Raw genomic sequence first — 15,900 nt, 5'->3', positions numbered from 1 at the left:
TACCAGCGCATAAGGGCAGAGCCCCCGAGCACAGGAGTGAGTGAATCAGTGCTTCTCTTTCTAAAACGTGTGCTTTATGAGCCTGTGCACAGGTGTGTACGTTTGTGTCCGAAAGAGCTCTTCAAACTTCAATAGAGTCAGAAGAAACCGGCTCAGGTATAACCCACAATGACAGCATTTTCCTAAGAATGTAACAGCTAATATCCTGTCAGGCCTTTGGTGCAGCTGAAGATAATTAACTAGTAAGACTTTTCAAAGTCCAAAGCAACAGCCTGACAAAGCAGTACACAGACTCCACGCCGACGCCACGTGTTCGATGGGAACATAAACGTTACTCCGACCTCCCTGCTGAAATAGACAGCAAAACCTCTTTTCCACACTGGCCCAGTTTAAGAAAGCCGAGCGTCTCCACTATGTCAGCATGCAGATGGTGTGGGAAGTCGCAGAGGGCTCTGGGACAGCATCCACACCTAGGCCTCCCACTGGACAGCTGAGCTCCCGCCGGCTGCCAGGAACACTGGCCCTCCCAGAATGCTTTGTGCAGGAGGCAGCCCTGTGTACAGCTCTTGACTGGCCTCTCACGGGGAGCCTGTGGGGTAAACAGCATGCTTGCCTACAAGCTGGAGACGAGAATCCGCAGCCCACTCTCACCTGAAGTGGGACCCCAGCCCCAGGAAAAGTTTTCTCATAAAGGCTGAGATGTACCAACTGTTTCAAAACCCCCGCTTGGTCAACTCAAGACTGGAGCTGAAGCGCTCTGCCCTGCCCAGGCTGGCTCCAACACTCCCAGCAGCAACACTGGCCCGAGAGGGCATGAGAATGAGTTATGGGACACAGCCTCTGCCCCTGGGGTCAGGTAGGGTGTGGGGAAACCCAGCTAGGATTGCTCCCACTCACTCAATAAATCATTCACTGAGCACCTGGTTGAGACCAGACTCCTGCAGATGCAGGACGCAGGGAAGAAACCCGCAAACACAGAACAGTCAGCTCCACCCTGACCCCTGCGCTCATAATTGTCAGGTCCCCGCAGGCCCACCAGGCAGACAAGGCAGGACCCACTTGAGGGCAGGGGCAGAGGAGGGAGAACGTGCAAGTCCCCTCCAGCTGCTGCTGAAGAAGGCTGCCTGGGGCAGAGTTCAGGCCCTGGCCCCCAGGGCTCCAGGCAGCAGAGCAAGGCGGTGGGCGGAGGGCAAGGGAGGATAAACAGTGGGACAGATTTGGAGGGCAGGGCCTCCTGCCGATCGGGAAGGCTGAAGGTTGGCGAGCCAGGGCAAAGGGCAGGGGAGACTGAGGGAGCAGCAGATTTGGGGCACAGGAGGATTCTAAGTTGGACCTGGGTCCTGTGGCCTCCGCAGGAGGTGGGAGCAAAAGTTGCTGGGTCTTGGGGGGTGGGTGTCCCTGCTGCAGAGTTAGGTTGGAGAGGGCAGCCCCTCAACTCCAGCTCGGATGGACCTGGAAAAGGAGAGAAGCTGGGGGGGGGGTGAGGTCAGAGGGTACACGGAGAGCTGGGCAATGCTGGGACAGCAGGCAAAGCCTGCTGTTCTAGGAGACGTGGCCTTTGTTTCCCATGGATGACAAGCACCGAGAAGGACCCAGAGCCTCTGTGCTCACAGGGCAGGCAGGAAGGGCTAGTGTGACCAAGCTACCAGCTCAGGCCTGGCAGAAAGAGCCAGAGGGAGAGGAGATGCATTTTAGGTGACTCCCACAGAGGGAAGGTGACCAACGTCTTCCTGAAAAAGAGGGAAGATACGAGATAGAAACTAAATTTCCCTCAAATATCCAGAGCATATCTATATGCACTTCTCATATAGATAACAAGAACAGAGCTAAACAGCCAGAAAGGACCTGTGAACCAAAAGAAGGGGGATGGCTGAGGACCCTCCTCCCCCCAGCTGTAGGGTCCGAAGGGGTCTGAGCACCGTGTGGCACCACAGAGCCCCAGGAGCAGGGCTGGTAGGCGCGTCAAACTGAGAAGCCCCTGCACCGGCTCCTGGTGGGGCCAGTGGGAACATGGGGCAGCCGTGCAGCAGCCCACAGACAGCATGCCTGGCGCCTCCCAGGAAGCCCAGGCACTGGATTCCTGGGCCCTGGGGCAGCCCAGTCCTGGCTGATGCCACGGCTGCAGCCAGAGCCGCCCTCCTGGCCCAGCCCCCACCTCCTGACAGCTCAGTGTCCTGTCGCCCTTTCCCTTCCTGGGCGCAGACACGGAGCCCCTCCCTCCCCCATGCCAGGGTCTAATCCCCCATCATTGCCACAGCTGGAAGGGGTGCCCTTCCTGCCAGGCAGGGGGTCTAACAGCCTCTTTCTCATTTTCAGATCTTACACAGTGCCCCAGTGCATGAAGGGTTCAAGCCGTGGTCTCTGGAACGTTCTTTCCCTCATGCTCTAGCAGCCCAAAGGCACCTGCCTGGGCACACTGACCTCAAGACAAACGTGCTATACCCAATGTGCCCCCAGATCATGGGAGACTGCCTTGAGGGGCAAACCTCTGCCAAGGGTGCAGCACAGCGTGGCCTGCATTTTATGCCCAGGAAGGGAGGGCAGACCATGCTGTGGCCACCCCCTACTTGCCTGGCTACCTACCTAAAGCAGGTGCCAAAGGAGGTGCCATCTCCACCCAGTGGGCACCAGGGGCTACAGACATTGTGCCAAGTGAGAGCAAAGCAGGACCTCCTCGGGGCTCAGGGACACTGCTCAGGCCGGAGGAGGCCCTGCCGTGCGCCAAGGCCCCAGCTGAGTGGGGGATGTTCCTGTAGCTCAGAGGAGGGTGGGATGTAAAACATTTGGTGCTGTGAGCCATGGATGCCCGGCCCGGCCCTGCCCTGCCCTCTGGCTGGCCCGGCGGGGATTGCCCTGTGGAAGCACACAGCAGAGTGCACACCCTCCTGGAGTCCACCCCAGCCACAGCACAGAGGAGGAGGCCGCCCCGAGGAACGTGCTCCCCACCCCCACTCCGCCCATAGCAGGCTGAGTCAAACGCAGCAGGGGCGCTCTGGGTGCTGGGCCCAGGTGGGGTCACACGGGAAGCTTGTTAAAGCCTTCTGTGGTAGTTCCTGTTTCTTTCAGGCTGTGGGTGTTTGTGTCTCCTCAGTCAGTGTCTTACTACCATCGAAGGCTGCAGCACCCCACCATGATGTGGTTCAAGTATGGTGGATCACGTTCTCTTTTGGCCAAGGGGTGCATACATTTTCAAAGTCTATTTATGCTGGACCCCATTTTTGAGAAGCTGGGGGAACCATGACCAGTGCATTTGGCCAGTGAGAGCCTCATCTCTTTCCAGGTCACATCCCCTGGCTGCAAAAACTTCAGAGCTCTTCCCCTCAAGATGAATGAAGCTCACAAAAACACAAGAGCCCTGTCACCACAGCGTTTATCATGCACGTATATACTGTGGATAGAGCCCTGGCTTTCCTGCAACACCCCCATTTTAAAGATGAACAGTCTGAGGCTCAGAGGGAGAAGCAATTTACATATGATCACAGAGCTGGTAAGGTGGTGAGCTGCCTCCCCACACAGCTTCCCCAGCTTTCCTTCTTTGCACCACGTGGCCTCTCCAACACTGGAGAGGCAGCCTCTGCATTGACTAGTCTGGAAAGCGCGGCACATCCTGCCCGCTCCCATGGTGGTCCCAAACTACCCCCATGACCTTTCCACACACCTCTCCACAGGAGGAGGGGCGGCCGCTCATTTCCTATTGCTTCACATATGACTGCAGCAGCCATATTTTGCTAACACATTCACACGAACAGCTTACTTGCCAGTTGAAGCATTTGCAGACATTTCCAATCGGATCCAAACCATTTACACAGGCAAACTAAAAGGCACATTTTTAGTGACCTATTTTTTTTACTCAGAATAAAAAAGATTTTCTAAAACTTACTTTTATGTGTTATTGAAATGAAAATGCAGCTTTCGTATATGTACAAATAAGTGGTTAACAGGCCCAGCAAGGACATAATATATACAGGTCCCCTCCCCCAGGACTGCGGTGGCACCCACAGGCCACCACACCATGAACACCAGAATCTGCCCCCCCTGTGCTCTCTCAGGTCAGTTTTCTTAGTACAAGGGGTTTCCAAAATACATACTGAACGTTTTTCAAATATATTAAAATCTGTACCTACTTCATAAGGATAGCTCTTGACCTGTCCAGTAGACCTATTTCTATTTTCCACTTTAAAGGAAGCACGCAGTTGATATTCCGGGACTAGCATCCAGCCCGTCCCCTCTGAGCTAGCAGTTTCTCCTGTGGTCCTCCACAGAAGGCTTGAATTCGAGATCAGGAAAAAGAGCAGGATGAAACAACTTGGAAAGGAACAGAAAATTGGTACCCAGTAATTAGTGACAATCTTCTGTGAAGAATTTATTTAAATTTATTGTTACCTTTACATTAATAAGAAGAAAATAAAAGCTCTTTTTAATCTCAAACCTTTTAAAAAAAGTTTTATAGTGAGTTCAACTGTATAATCTCAGATAATAACCAATCATTCAATATGATTGCCAGTAGTTCCCTATGTATGTATCTGCAGAATCAACTCATTACATTTGAAAATGTTAGCTGTAAAATAGTAATTTCAAGAGCGTAACATATTTTAGTACATTTATCCAGTTGAAATTTAACACTTCAACAAAATTAATTCACTCATCTTTAAACTCTGTCAGAATTACTGCAGTAAGAACAAGAGCATTGCTGACTTAAAACAGCAGCGTGGACCCCGCCAGGTCCCAGCCTAGCTCTGGCTGCTGATCCCCAAGCCGGGCATTCACCTCCACAGGATTCACTTCAAGCTCCGTGAGGCAGATAAAAGAAAAAAGTGTTTTCAAAGTTTACACCTAACAGCTCCCACTCACTAGGTAGGCTGAAAATAAAGCAGTAACCAAGATGCCAAGTTTTCATACAACAATTTTGTTTAAATGATGAGAAACAGCTGGAGTAACTTACCTGCTGATCGATAAAAACGTGTGTTTCCTCTGACAACCCTTTTCCCAAATTCATCTTAAGACAAGAAAACTCCTGAACCACACCGGGCACGCAGATCTGAGCTGTACCATTTGCCAGGGCAGCATGCCTGTGCACGTCAGGAAGTTTAAAGACATTTCAGATGAAGTTCCATTTTGCTCCCTTCGTAACCCATGGCAACAGGACACTGCAGGAAGCTGTGGTTTGCCAGGGATTCAGACTATCTCGATTGTCTCGCAAGAAGAAAAAAAAGGCCGTTTACATAAATCACACTGTGAGATCATCTTAAAAGTATTTCCTCTACCAAATCAGAATAAAACTTGAGCTGATCGGGATAATTGCTCTGTCAGTACAACAGCTGCGGAGAACTGGTTTTTAGCAGTGCTGCAGTTCACAGCCTTAATTACAGTTGCTGACGGTTCTATTATAAGCCTGCATGTGCACGAGTTTACACGGTGCCAGCCCTCAGGATCTGCCGCGTTCTAAAACCCGTCTCTATTCGGTAATCTGCTTTGTCTGTCTTCTGACACCTGCCACAGCCTGAAGTGATGGATGCAGGGCAGATACTGGTTTACAAGGGAAGAAGGAAAAGAACAAGAATACTGTTTCTAGAACCTGGGTGTCACTGCAACATCCTGGAGAGTTGGGGGTATCTGCTCACCCCAAAGTGCTTCTTTACTGGCCAGATCTCACAGGGTGGGGCCAGCATCCCATCTGCACAGGCTCCAGGAGTTCATGGAGTTCACACTCCTGAGTGTAGGGCTGCTCCAGACCCCAAGGGAACATCATGTCCAGGGTCCACACTTGATGCCCACAGGGCCAACGGGCTGGGATGGTGGGCCTGGGGTTTGGGATCAGGCCACCATCTGGAATGTGCTGCCCCCACCCTTACTTTTGTTTTTAAATGGGAGAAACACAGGCACTCCCCAAATGAGTGTGCAATGAATAGAACCTGTGTTTAGTGCAGAAATGGGCAATGTCTGCCTGGAAGGTGAAAACTGTACAAACAATGGGCATCAGCCAGAGCCTCCTCAGACAGCTTTGCTCAAGAGGGCTGCACACAGCAGCCTCGACGCAAGGGCAGGGAAGGAGCAGACGCCACCTCTGCCCTCCTAAGCCACGAAGCCCTGCTGAGGGCAGGGACAGCTCAGCCTGGCACACAGGAGATGCTGGGCAGTGTGAGGGAGGCTGCAGGGAAAAGCTGGAACTGATGAGAGGCAGGACAGGGCAGCACCAAGGGCCCGGGCCCAGGACAGGGCAGGACCGACTGGGGCAGCCCCGCCTCCCTCTGCTGAGCTGCTCCTCCCTGGGCAGGGGTGGGGACTGAGCAAACAAGCCACAGAAAGGTGCTCCTTCCAGCTGTCCAGGCCTCCAGGGGTCCTGGGCTTGGCCTGCAAGACCAGGAGGGGTGTCACGTTTAAAGCCCTTGGCCCACCTGCTTCTCTGTTCCCCAGGGCAGGAGACTAAGAATTCACTGGTCTTTACCAAGCAGAACTGTGAGACACGAAAGTGGGGGCCACACTTCACGCCAAAGGCAGCAAGCCAGCCAAGAGGGGAGCACACCCAGGCGCTCAGCGTGGTCATAAACGGCAGACAGGCAAGGCGGTGACACAGGACTGGCCAGGCTGACAGGCGCAGAGCTGGACACAGCAATCTCCCTGCATACCCCTGAGACTCAGGGCCCCTCCATGTCCGTTCCCCAGCATGCCGGCCCCTGGCACATGCACACACATGCACACGCATGCACACATGCACACATGCACACTTTCAGAGAAAACACACAGGAGGTTCTGGAACAGTAACTGTGGGATTTTCACCAGGTGGTCTTGTAGGGAAAGGGCACGTTTTCCTTAATGCCCTGGGCCCATCAGGACTTCCAGCCTGTCCTGGGCACAGCCGGGCCAGGAGGAAATGGACACACATGCTGCACTAAAGGGTCTAAGTAACAGAAGGGACACGAGCTCTGATGCCCACCCACCCCACCCTCAACAAAGCCCTGACAAGGACAAGCAGGCAAGGGTCAGGCTACGTGCACACTCAGGGGTGCCCAAGACTCCCAAGGAAGAGGCCGCGGGGTTTGCCGAGTGGACGAGAGCACTCACAGGCCCTCCGCGTTGCCGACCCCCAGCCTCCTGTGCCCGGCTCAGCGCCTGGCGGTGACCACGAGGGCTCCCCAGCACAGCTCTCCATTCCTGACGGAGGCGAGAAGTCTGACCGTTCGCTGTCTACGGGCTACACTGCCCTCCCTCCCCTCCCTCCCACCCTCCTTCCTCACCTACTGGCGAAACCAGCCCAAGTTCAGGGGAAATGTGTGCCCTCAGCGCCCCCTGCTGTCCAGGCCCCGCACTGCCAGTCCCTGCCAACACCCCTGCCTGCCCCCACCCATCCCCGCCTCCCCACAACCCGGTTCAGCTCAGGTGAGAGAAACCAGTCGCTTCCTCCCAGCAAAACAATCTAGATGGTGGTGCAGAGGAGGGACCAAGATGGAGTGGGAGCTGGGGTGCTGGGAGAGGTGGGAGGAGGGCAGGTCGGGGGCACTGGCTGGCTGCAGCTGGTGGTGGGGGGGCATCCAGGGGCAGCAGGACAAGTGGGCCTGGCCCTCACTAGAAGCCTTGTCTGGAGAAGGGTGACGTCTCAAGCCCTGGCAAGGGGCCGAGGACTACACCCACAGCTTGGAGGGCACTGGAGAGCCTGGGAGGCAGGCCTGGGTCCCTCCTGCTCTGGCTCTCGGGGCCCTGGCGCTGGGGGCAAGCTCGCCCCCTGCTTTTAACCAGGGTGCAGAAGCCTGCTCAGAGAAGGGCCAGGAGAAAGTACTTCAGCTCTGTGGGGGAGACCCTGTCTCTACTGCTCAACTCTGTGAATGGTGTGCTGTGCTCCAAAAACGCTTTATTCACAAGACAAGCCGAGAGTGGATCCAGCCTGAGGGCCACAGTTTGCAGACTGAGGCCCTAACCCCTGTCCCACCTCTCTGCGGTGCTCAGGAACCCCGGGCTCCTGCTGGCTCTCCCAGGTCCCCCCTCCAGTGCTCTCTAGTCTGATGGGCGGTGGTCCCTCCTGGCCATTTGGAAACTTGGGAGCTTCCTCTAAGCCTCCGACACAGGCAGCTCGGGGAGCCAGGGACCTCATTTCAAGGGCTTGGACGTGGCCTCCAGCTGCCTCGGGAGAAGTCTGGGCCTTCTCCTCCAGCACTGCCCCCTGGTGAGTCTCTTGGCCTCCACCTGCCATCAGAGCACCTTCCAGACAACCCCATCTACCCTCCTCCCACAGGGGGCCATGCCCGGCCCTCCAGGCAGGCCCACAAAGCCACCAGATGATCTGCTAACAGCCCCAAATTCTGGACTCTGACACAGGAAGAATAGCTCTCCCCCTCAGCATTTCCCCAAAAACTTTGTCACACTTGGAATAAAACCCAGAGTCTCAGGTTGGCCTCTCTCCCTCTGACCCCTGGGCCTTCGTGTGCTGGCCTCTCTTAGCACAGAAGCTCGGCATGACTGTTCCGTCCTCAGAGGGGCTGCTGACCACAGCATGCTGAGGAGTCCTCGTCTCCCCCACATACCTAGCCTGGCTCCCCAGCGCCACCCTGCCTGAGGCCTTCCTGTCCCTGCGTCTGTTCATCTCTCTTGCACCTGGACAGCTAGTTCCCTGACAGCAGGACCACTCTCACAGGATGCTGTGTCCCCATGGCCGCAGAAACAGTATGGAACAAACAAGGCTATAACAGATGCACAGGCTCGTGGGCCTGCCTGCAGGACTCAGGTGTCCTGGGAGAGGCTGCACAGGCGGGAGGCTAGTGCCCCAAGAGCATGGCTCTGAAGCCAGTGTGCCAGGGAACAGCCAGCTGCAGCCCTTGGTGCCTCACCCCTAGCCCCGCAGTCTCCCGCGCTTTAAAGCAGGATAATGGTGCTCCCTACGGCATAAAGTTCACTGTCATACCACAACAATGGGGCAGGTTGTGGACCCGGGGGCCGTCAGCCACACTGCCTGGGATGGCACCTGCCACTGCAGCTCATGGTGCTCCCCTCACTGCACAGGCCCTGCCAGGGGGAGGGGCTGACCTTGAAGTCCCAGCTAGGGGGGCCCCAGGGGGTGGCTGAGGCTATAGGCATGGTGTCAGACCAGAGATCTGAGCGGGGCCAACCCCAGCACCCAGCTCCCACTTCCTACAAGCAGTCCAGCATTTACATTGAGTACGATGAGAGCTGTGGGCTCCCTGAGAGAGCACAAGACCACCACGACCCCTTAAACAAGGTCCCTGTCCATCTCAGGGCTGCTTGGCAGACTGGGAATGTGATGGTTCGCGTCACAGACGATGTGACCCAGTGGAGCACCCAACCCAGTGGGGACCCCTGGTGCACATGGCCACTCACCTCCGCTGTCCCTACACACTGCCCTTCTCCCAGCTGCCAGGGCTACCCTGCCCCACCCGTTGCTGGACCACTTCCTCAATCATCCCCCAAAATGTGCCCCACCAGCCAGGCCTCCCTCCAGATGTCCCAGTACCAGATGCCCACCCGGTGCCCCCAGGCATCTTCCCCTACCCCCAGACCCCCAGCCTCCCAGAAGCCTTCCTGCCCCGCCCTCGACAACCAGAGGCTCAGTCTCTGAGTCCCGCCCAACACCATGGAGACATGCTCTTACATTGTCCCCCAGTAGCTGTCTTATTTTGCCCTTCACAGTTACATCTGCAACACAGCTGGAATTAATCGTGTTTGCAGGGCATGAGGGAGAACCGAGTGTCTCTCTCTTTCTTTTCCATGTGGAGGTCTACTCATTCCAGCACCGCTGAAGACTGTGCTCTGCACGCACAGCCAAGGGTCTGCAGGTGTTGACTGCACTGTGCCTGCCTCTGCTCTACTGCGTCTCTGTGCTGCACTCACGCAGTCTTCAACTACTCCAGCTTCATGATGAGTTCTGACAGCTGTTAGAGCAAGTCCTCCCACCTTAAATGCTACTTCAAGAATATCTTGCCTACTCTTGGCCTTTTGCATTTCCATGAAAATTTTGGAATCATGCTCTGTTCCACAAAACACCTGCTGGGATTTTGATTAAAACTGCACTGCATCCGTATGTCTTTTCCGCTTCAGCTTTGTTGAGACCACATCATTGAAGGCACACAGGGTCTAGAATCGTGACCTGCCACTGCCTTTTACCATCGTGAAGGCTCCCTTTCTACCTGCGGTGACGGCTTCTGCCTGAGGGTCTCCTCGATACGCTACTGCAGCCATGTTGCCATTCGAATTAGTCGTACACGGTATCCCCACTTCCATTTTTTCATTCACATTTCTGTATTCTTAAGTTTTAGATGTGCCTCCAGTAAACAGCATAATCAGATTATTAATGCAGTCTGACAACTTCTTCTTTTTTTTAACATTGTTGTCATTTATTTATTCAAGAACATTTATTGAGCACCTACTGTATGCCACACACTGAACTAGGAACAGGAAACAATGAACAAAACTGAATAGTTCCTGCGCTCCTGGAGACTTAAATTCTAGTGCAAGAGACAGAGAACCAAACAGTAATGAGAAATACAAAGGTATACAGAGAGAAGCTCTTTAACTGGAGTACTTGTCACTGAAGTCCGGGCAGACCCTGACACGTTCTACCTGAACCCTGTCCGTCCTGTGCTTTGCTTTGTTTCCCCAGTTCTTTCTCACATTCATTTCAGTGGAGTATTTTTAATTCTTCCATTTTTTCTTTCTATTAACTTAAACTTTATTCATTATTTTATTGTCTTAGATTACATTGGAGGTTGCAATATGCATCCTTAGCTTATAAGAATCGAATATTAACTGGCACCTTCACCCCCTCTTCCTAGCCAATGGAAGCCCCTGAACCTGGACTCAGTTTACCCACTCCCAGAACTCATGCCTTTGCTGTGGCGTAATTTAATTCTATATATTTTTTAAGACAAATGCAACATAGTTATTCTTGTTTTACACAGTCACCACTCATTTGGAGTAACCCAGACAACTACCATTTTATCACCCTATTTCATGTGGGTCCCTAATTAACTCCCAGCATCAGTCTGCCTCTAGGGGACCCAACCTAAGACACTGGTGTCCTGAGGGGCCGCAAGAAGTAGACTCGAAACTGGACTTGTGCAGAGGGGCCAGGCTGGTGGTAGCTGAAAGAATTCCAGGGCCCCTGGCAGGGTACTGTGCTAAGAGAATGCTACCAACAGGCTCAAGATGATTAAGCACCAGTTAAAGGCAAAATGTGAAAACCACAGGTGCCCTGGGGAGGCTGCCTAGCACACCTGCCAAAGAGTAACTACCACAGGAGGTAGAGACAGGCAATGTGCTCAACAGGCTCCCCTTAGAAATAGCTTCCCAGCAAGGAATGTTCAAGATGGTTATTTGTTGCTTCTATACTTTGAAATCTTCAGGCAAAAAAGTGAGCAGAGAGTCAATCCCACGTCTCTAACGTAGGTTTTGACAAAGGTAAGGTTCCAGGTGCAGTGGCAGCAGGCGCCTAGAGAATGCCGCCGTGCCTCTGGGTCTCCCCCTCCCCCTCTGTGACATGCAGATCCTCACTACGTCGGTGGGGTCACATCAGAGACAAGAGGCCCGCCCTCAGTTAATTCCGTGGGTAATGGCAAACATCCAGCCGCTTACACTGGAGGTCCTACACTTCCTCTGCGGTGAAGCGGATGTGCAAGGATCACAGCCACATGGAGCGCTCCTCCATCGCAAGTCCCACAAAGGGAAATGGGAGTGCGTGCCGTCACCACCAAGCCTGCACTCTAGTTCTTCGCCTCTTGGAGGCTCAGACCCCTCATGAACCCTCCTCCCAGGAAAAGAGGGAGGCAACACTTGGCAAAATTCCTAGACCTAGAATGCAGGCTTCGCTGAGACCCACTTCCCGGCACAAGGCCCACGGCCCCAGGGCCCTCAGCAGGCAGGCCTGGCCCTGAGGGCGGCAAGCACACCTTTGTTATTTACATAACAGCCTGGGTGCCCCTGGAAGCCTGTTCTGACTGCTGCTTGACCAACATAAGCATGCTGGCCTCAGGGGACCTCGAGGCAGCAGGTGGCAGTCCCGTGGCCATTCTCAAGTGCATCCCAGTACCATGCTCTCTGCCGCCCCGCAACCCACCCTCAGACTCTGAGAACCACCCCAATCCAGCCTGGTTCTCACTTCCCTCATCTGGAAAATGAGATCGTTTCAAAAGCCCTATCTGGCTCTAATATTCAATGATTTCAGTTTCACATAAAATACAAATTAACTTACTGTTTTAAGCAAAATACAACTGAAGTCAGTTTATTCCAGTTCATTGTTACTGAGTCTGTAAGAAATTACCTTGTTTGGAGTTAATTCTTAAACTATAACTACATGCAAACAGCTATTTGCACACCTGTGTTCACAGCATTACCCACATTCACCAAAAGGTGTGAGCAACCCAGTGTCCACTGATGAATGAGTGGGTAAGCACAATGCCATCCACCATTCAGGCTTAAAGCAGAAGGGGGTGCTGGCACATGCCCACATGCGTGACCTGAGATGCTCAGAAATAAGCCAGGCACAAAGGGACAAATCCTGTATGATTCCACTTACACGAGGTGCCCAGAACAGTCAAGTCCATAGAGAGAAGCAGCGTGGTGGGTGTCAGGGGCAGAGGAGGAGATGGAGAGTGAGTGTTTAAGGGGGACGGCTGCACAATGATGTGAATACACTTACTGCCACTGACAATACATTTAAAAATGGTAACTTTTATATTACAATATTTTACTATAACTAAATATATATATAACTAAAGACACCCTAAACAAAGATGGAAATAAGCCACAAAGAAGATATTTTCAAAACATTTATCTAACAAAGGACCCATATCCAGAATAAAGAACTACTACACACACAAACACACAAGCAATATACATATATATATAAAACAGCCACACAACGCAACAGAAAAAGCATATGAATAGGCTACTGATTCAAAAAGGAGAAAACTTGGACAGCCAAAAACCCACAAGGGAGGGAACTCTCAGCCTTACTCGTAATCAGGGAAATGCAAATTAAACAAGACGCCCTTTCATTGAAGTAGAGCAATTCCAGTCTGACAGAACCCACTGCTGGAGAGGAGGCTGAGGGACCCACAGCCTGAGTGGGGACAGCCATGTGAGTGGCATCTGGCCATGCCTGTCACCCAGCAGCTCCACTGCTGGGAACTGCCCCTGACTCTTCTGCAGGTGCTCAAGGGGGCCCACTGAGGCTCTGCTCCAAGCGAACTATTTCCAACCTTCCACCAAGTGCCCATTAGTAGCAGAATGGATAAAAAACTGTAGCGTGTTCATAAGGGAATGCCACATGACAAGTAAAACAACTGAACTAAAATTAAGATAAATCTTGAAAACATAATGTAATGTTTAAAAGTGGCAGAATAAGACAAACTAGGACACTATCTGCCTACAATTTTTGAACACACAAAATGAACCAGTCAGAGGGTCAGGTTGCCCAGGGTTTGGAGGGAAGGGGGGAGGGGCGGACACGCAGAGCGCAGAGGATTTTCAGGGCAGCAAGTCTGCTCTGTGTGGCGCCCCAGAGCCGGCTGCGTGACGTGACACATTTGTCCAGACCCGCAGAAGGCGGGGCGCCAGGAGTGACCTCTCAGGCAAACAGTGTCGTGACCTTAGGCCAACAGTAATGTATCCACACTGACAATGGCCACAAACGTCACACAACAATGGAAAACGGGGACCCATAGGGAGTCTCTGAACTTGCTGCTTAACTTTTCTGCGGACCTAAAACTCCTCTGAAAGTAGAGTCTATGATTTTTTAAAGGAATATAGATTTAAAAACCACACAAAATGATACTGTGAGTACCTGCTGATCACTGTCTTATCTTTAAAAGGGGGTGGTGATAGCCCCCACCCCGAGTTCTTGCACATGTCTACGAAGCGTCTGTACACAGAGGACGCGTGACATCTGGAGGCACGCGGGTGCTAGGCAGGGCGCACACAGGACCGGAGATGGCCTGGGGCCCTGCAGGGCAGAGAAGCTTGCCCGTGTGCTGTCGGAGTCCCCCCGGAGGACAGTGCTTGGCAGGTCAGGGCAGGGGCCCGATCAGAGCGGGAATCACAGATGGCTCAGATGCATCTGCAAGATTGATTTTCATTTTTAAAAGGCTAAAGAAGAAAAACTACAATTAAATTACCTCAAGATCATCAAGGGAGCGAGTGATACTAAATCTCTTGGATCTTCCGAATGATCTCCGAGCAGAGGCGCGTTGAGAAGTTTGAGTGAGTCCAATTCCCCGTCCGAATTTTGAGCCCTAAACAAACAAACAAAAACATATCAAGTTCCCTTCTTGGGAAGAGGTGCTTAGTTGTGCCTGGTGCACTTGGGACCCAGGAGAGAGCACAGAGGCTGCGGGACAGAGGAAAGGAGTCTTGAGTGTCCCCCCAAGAGAGCCCGAGCTCCATCTATGCTGCCACATACACAGGGCAAAGGCAGAGACACCAGTCATCCCAGGACCACCACCTCAGGACTACTCTGCCCCTTCCACCTGTGCCCAGAGAACACCTGCCTCAAACTGTAGGCACAAGCAGCGTGCTGGCAGCCAACCTCAAGGCTCTTACAGAGAGCACAGAACACCCATATGTGAATGCCTGGGAGCATAAAGTGTGTGATATGAGAAATAATTAACATAAAGGCTGTTTTTCAGCAAGGTCATGCTTTTATGTAATTTTACGGGCACTTAGGAAATTAAACAATCCCTAGATATTCAGCTGGTGTCTGCAGACCAAACCAATTCAGGTGCAGGAGATAACTGGCCATTAAAACATCTTGTTCTTTCTCCGGGAAATGACCAGAATTAATCCACCATCATTATGCTAGACGGTTCTCTGAATGTGATGCTGGTTTCAGCAGATCTGTCATCACAGTTTGAAAGTAAAAAGCATCACAGCTGAAAATCTCTGATTTCCTGGGTATTTGAAGCCCTAAGTGACCAATTTCAAGCATAAGGAACTGACATGCTTCCCAAAGGCTGAGGCCCTCCGACTCCCTACTCTCCATCTGGCCTGACTCGGGGCTCCTGGGCATTTGGGGACAGGCAAGCCTTGCAGCACTTGTCTGTGCAGCTCTGCAGGCCTCGGGGCCCCGATGCCACACTCACTCCCTGTCCTTCTGCTCTCGCACCCAGGCCTCAGGCTGCCTGGTGGAAGACTGTGATCCTGGGGCTGCTCCCACTGGACACCCACGACACTACTCCAAGGCCTGGGAAGGCAGGTCACAGCGGCCTCCAAGGGGGTGGGGGTCCCAATGCTCTGAGCATCCTCCCCACCCCTCCCTGGCCCTTTGCTGGCCCCTCGCACAGCCAGCTCTCCCCTCACTGCCACCTTTGCACCTCATGCCCAGAACCCAACTTCTCACCTCTGTCCCCAAATCACCCCAGCCTGAACAGGGGCAACAAGGACGGTACTTTAACCCCTCAATTTTTATGCCAAAGCACTGTAGCTGCTGGCAGCGGCTGCCTTCACCTCCTATTCCCATGTTGTCCTGGGCTCCTAGCCAGCATTTCCTGAGTGCCGACCACATGCGTAGTATCACAGGCAGCCAAGGGAAGCCCAAGACAGGTGTTTGGACTCCAAGGAGCTGGTGAGCTATCAGTCCTCCCGAGAGGCTCCCTGAGATGGTTCTAGAGGGGCTGTGAGCTTTTTGAAAACTTTAAACACTGGGAGAGACCAGAGAGCCCCTGAGGCTAGCGGGTGGCTGCAAGCGCGGTGGGGTGCAGGGAAGACTCCAGTTGGGTCTGGAAGGGCAACTCAGGGCACAAGACACTGAGAGAGCCCAGCTTCAGGGGAGCCGAGGAGCCCAGCTGGCAAGAACAGGAGTCAGGCTGGAAAGCAGCCATGTGACAGGCAGAGCGTGGCCACACTGCCGACACTGCTCACAGTGGTATTTTAGAAAAGTCATCGGGATTATGGCATGCAAGC

At 53.1% G+C, this 15,900-nt stretch overlaps 1 protein-coding gene across 4 annotated transcripts in view; it reads right to left on the bottom strand.

The window, feature by feature from the left end:
* Nucleotides 1-15,900, bottom strand: part of RGS12 (regulator of G protein signaling 12) — a 134,729-nt gene that overhangs the window by 60,395 nt on the left and 58,434 nt on the right. For 3 of the 4 annotated variants that reach the window (XM_036992423.2, XM_073237979.1, XM_036992416.2), the window contains exon 3: nucleotides 14,118-14,234. In XM_036992423.2, the coding sequence (XP_036848318.1) occupies nucleotides 14,118-14,234 (117 nt within the window). Of the gene's footprint in view, nucleotides 1-4,942; nucleotides 5,111-14,117; nucleotides 14,235-15,900 lie in introns of those variants that run through there. The other variant, XM_073237980.1, reaches the window with a different exon arrangement.

This window comes from Manis javanica, chromosome 5, assembly GCF_040802235.1.
Source record: "Manis javanica isolate MJ-LG chromosome 5, MJ_LKY, whole genome shotgun sequence".
Taxonomy (NCBI): Eukaryota; Metazoa; Chordata; class Mammalia; order Pholidota; family Manidae; genus Manis; species Manis javanica.
Note: the sequence above shows the minus strand (reverse complement) of the source record. Positions and strands in the feature narration are given on the sequence as shown.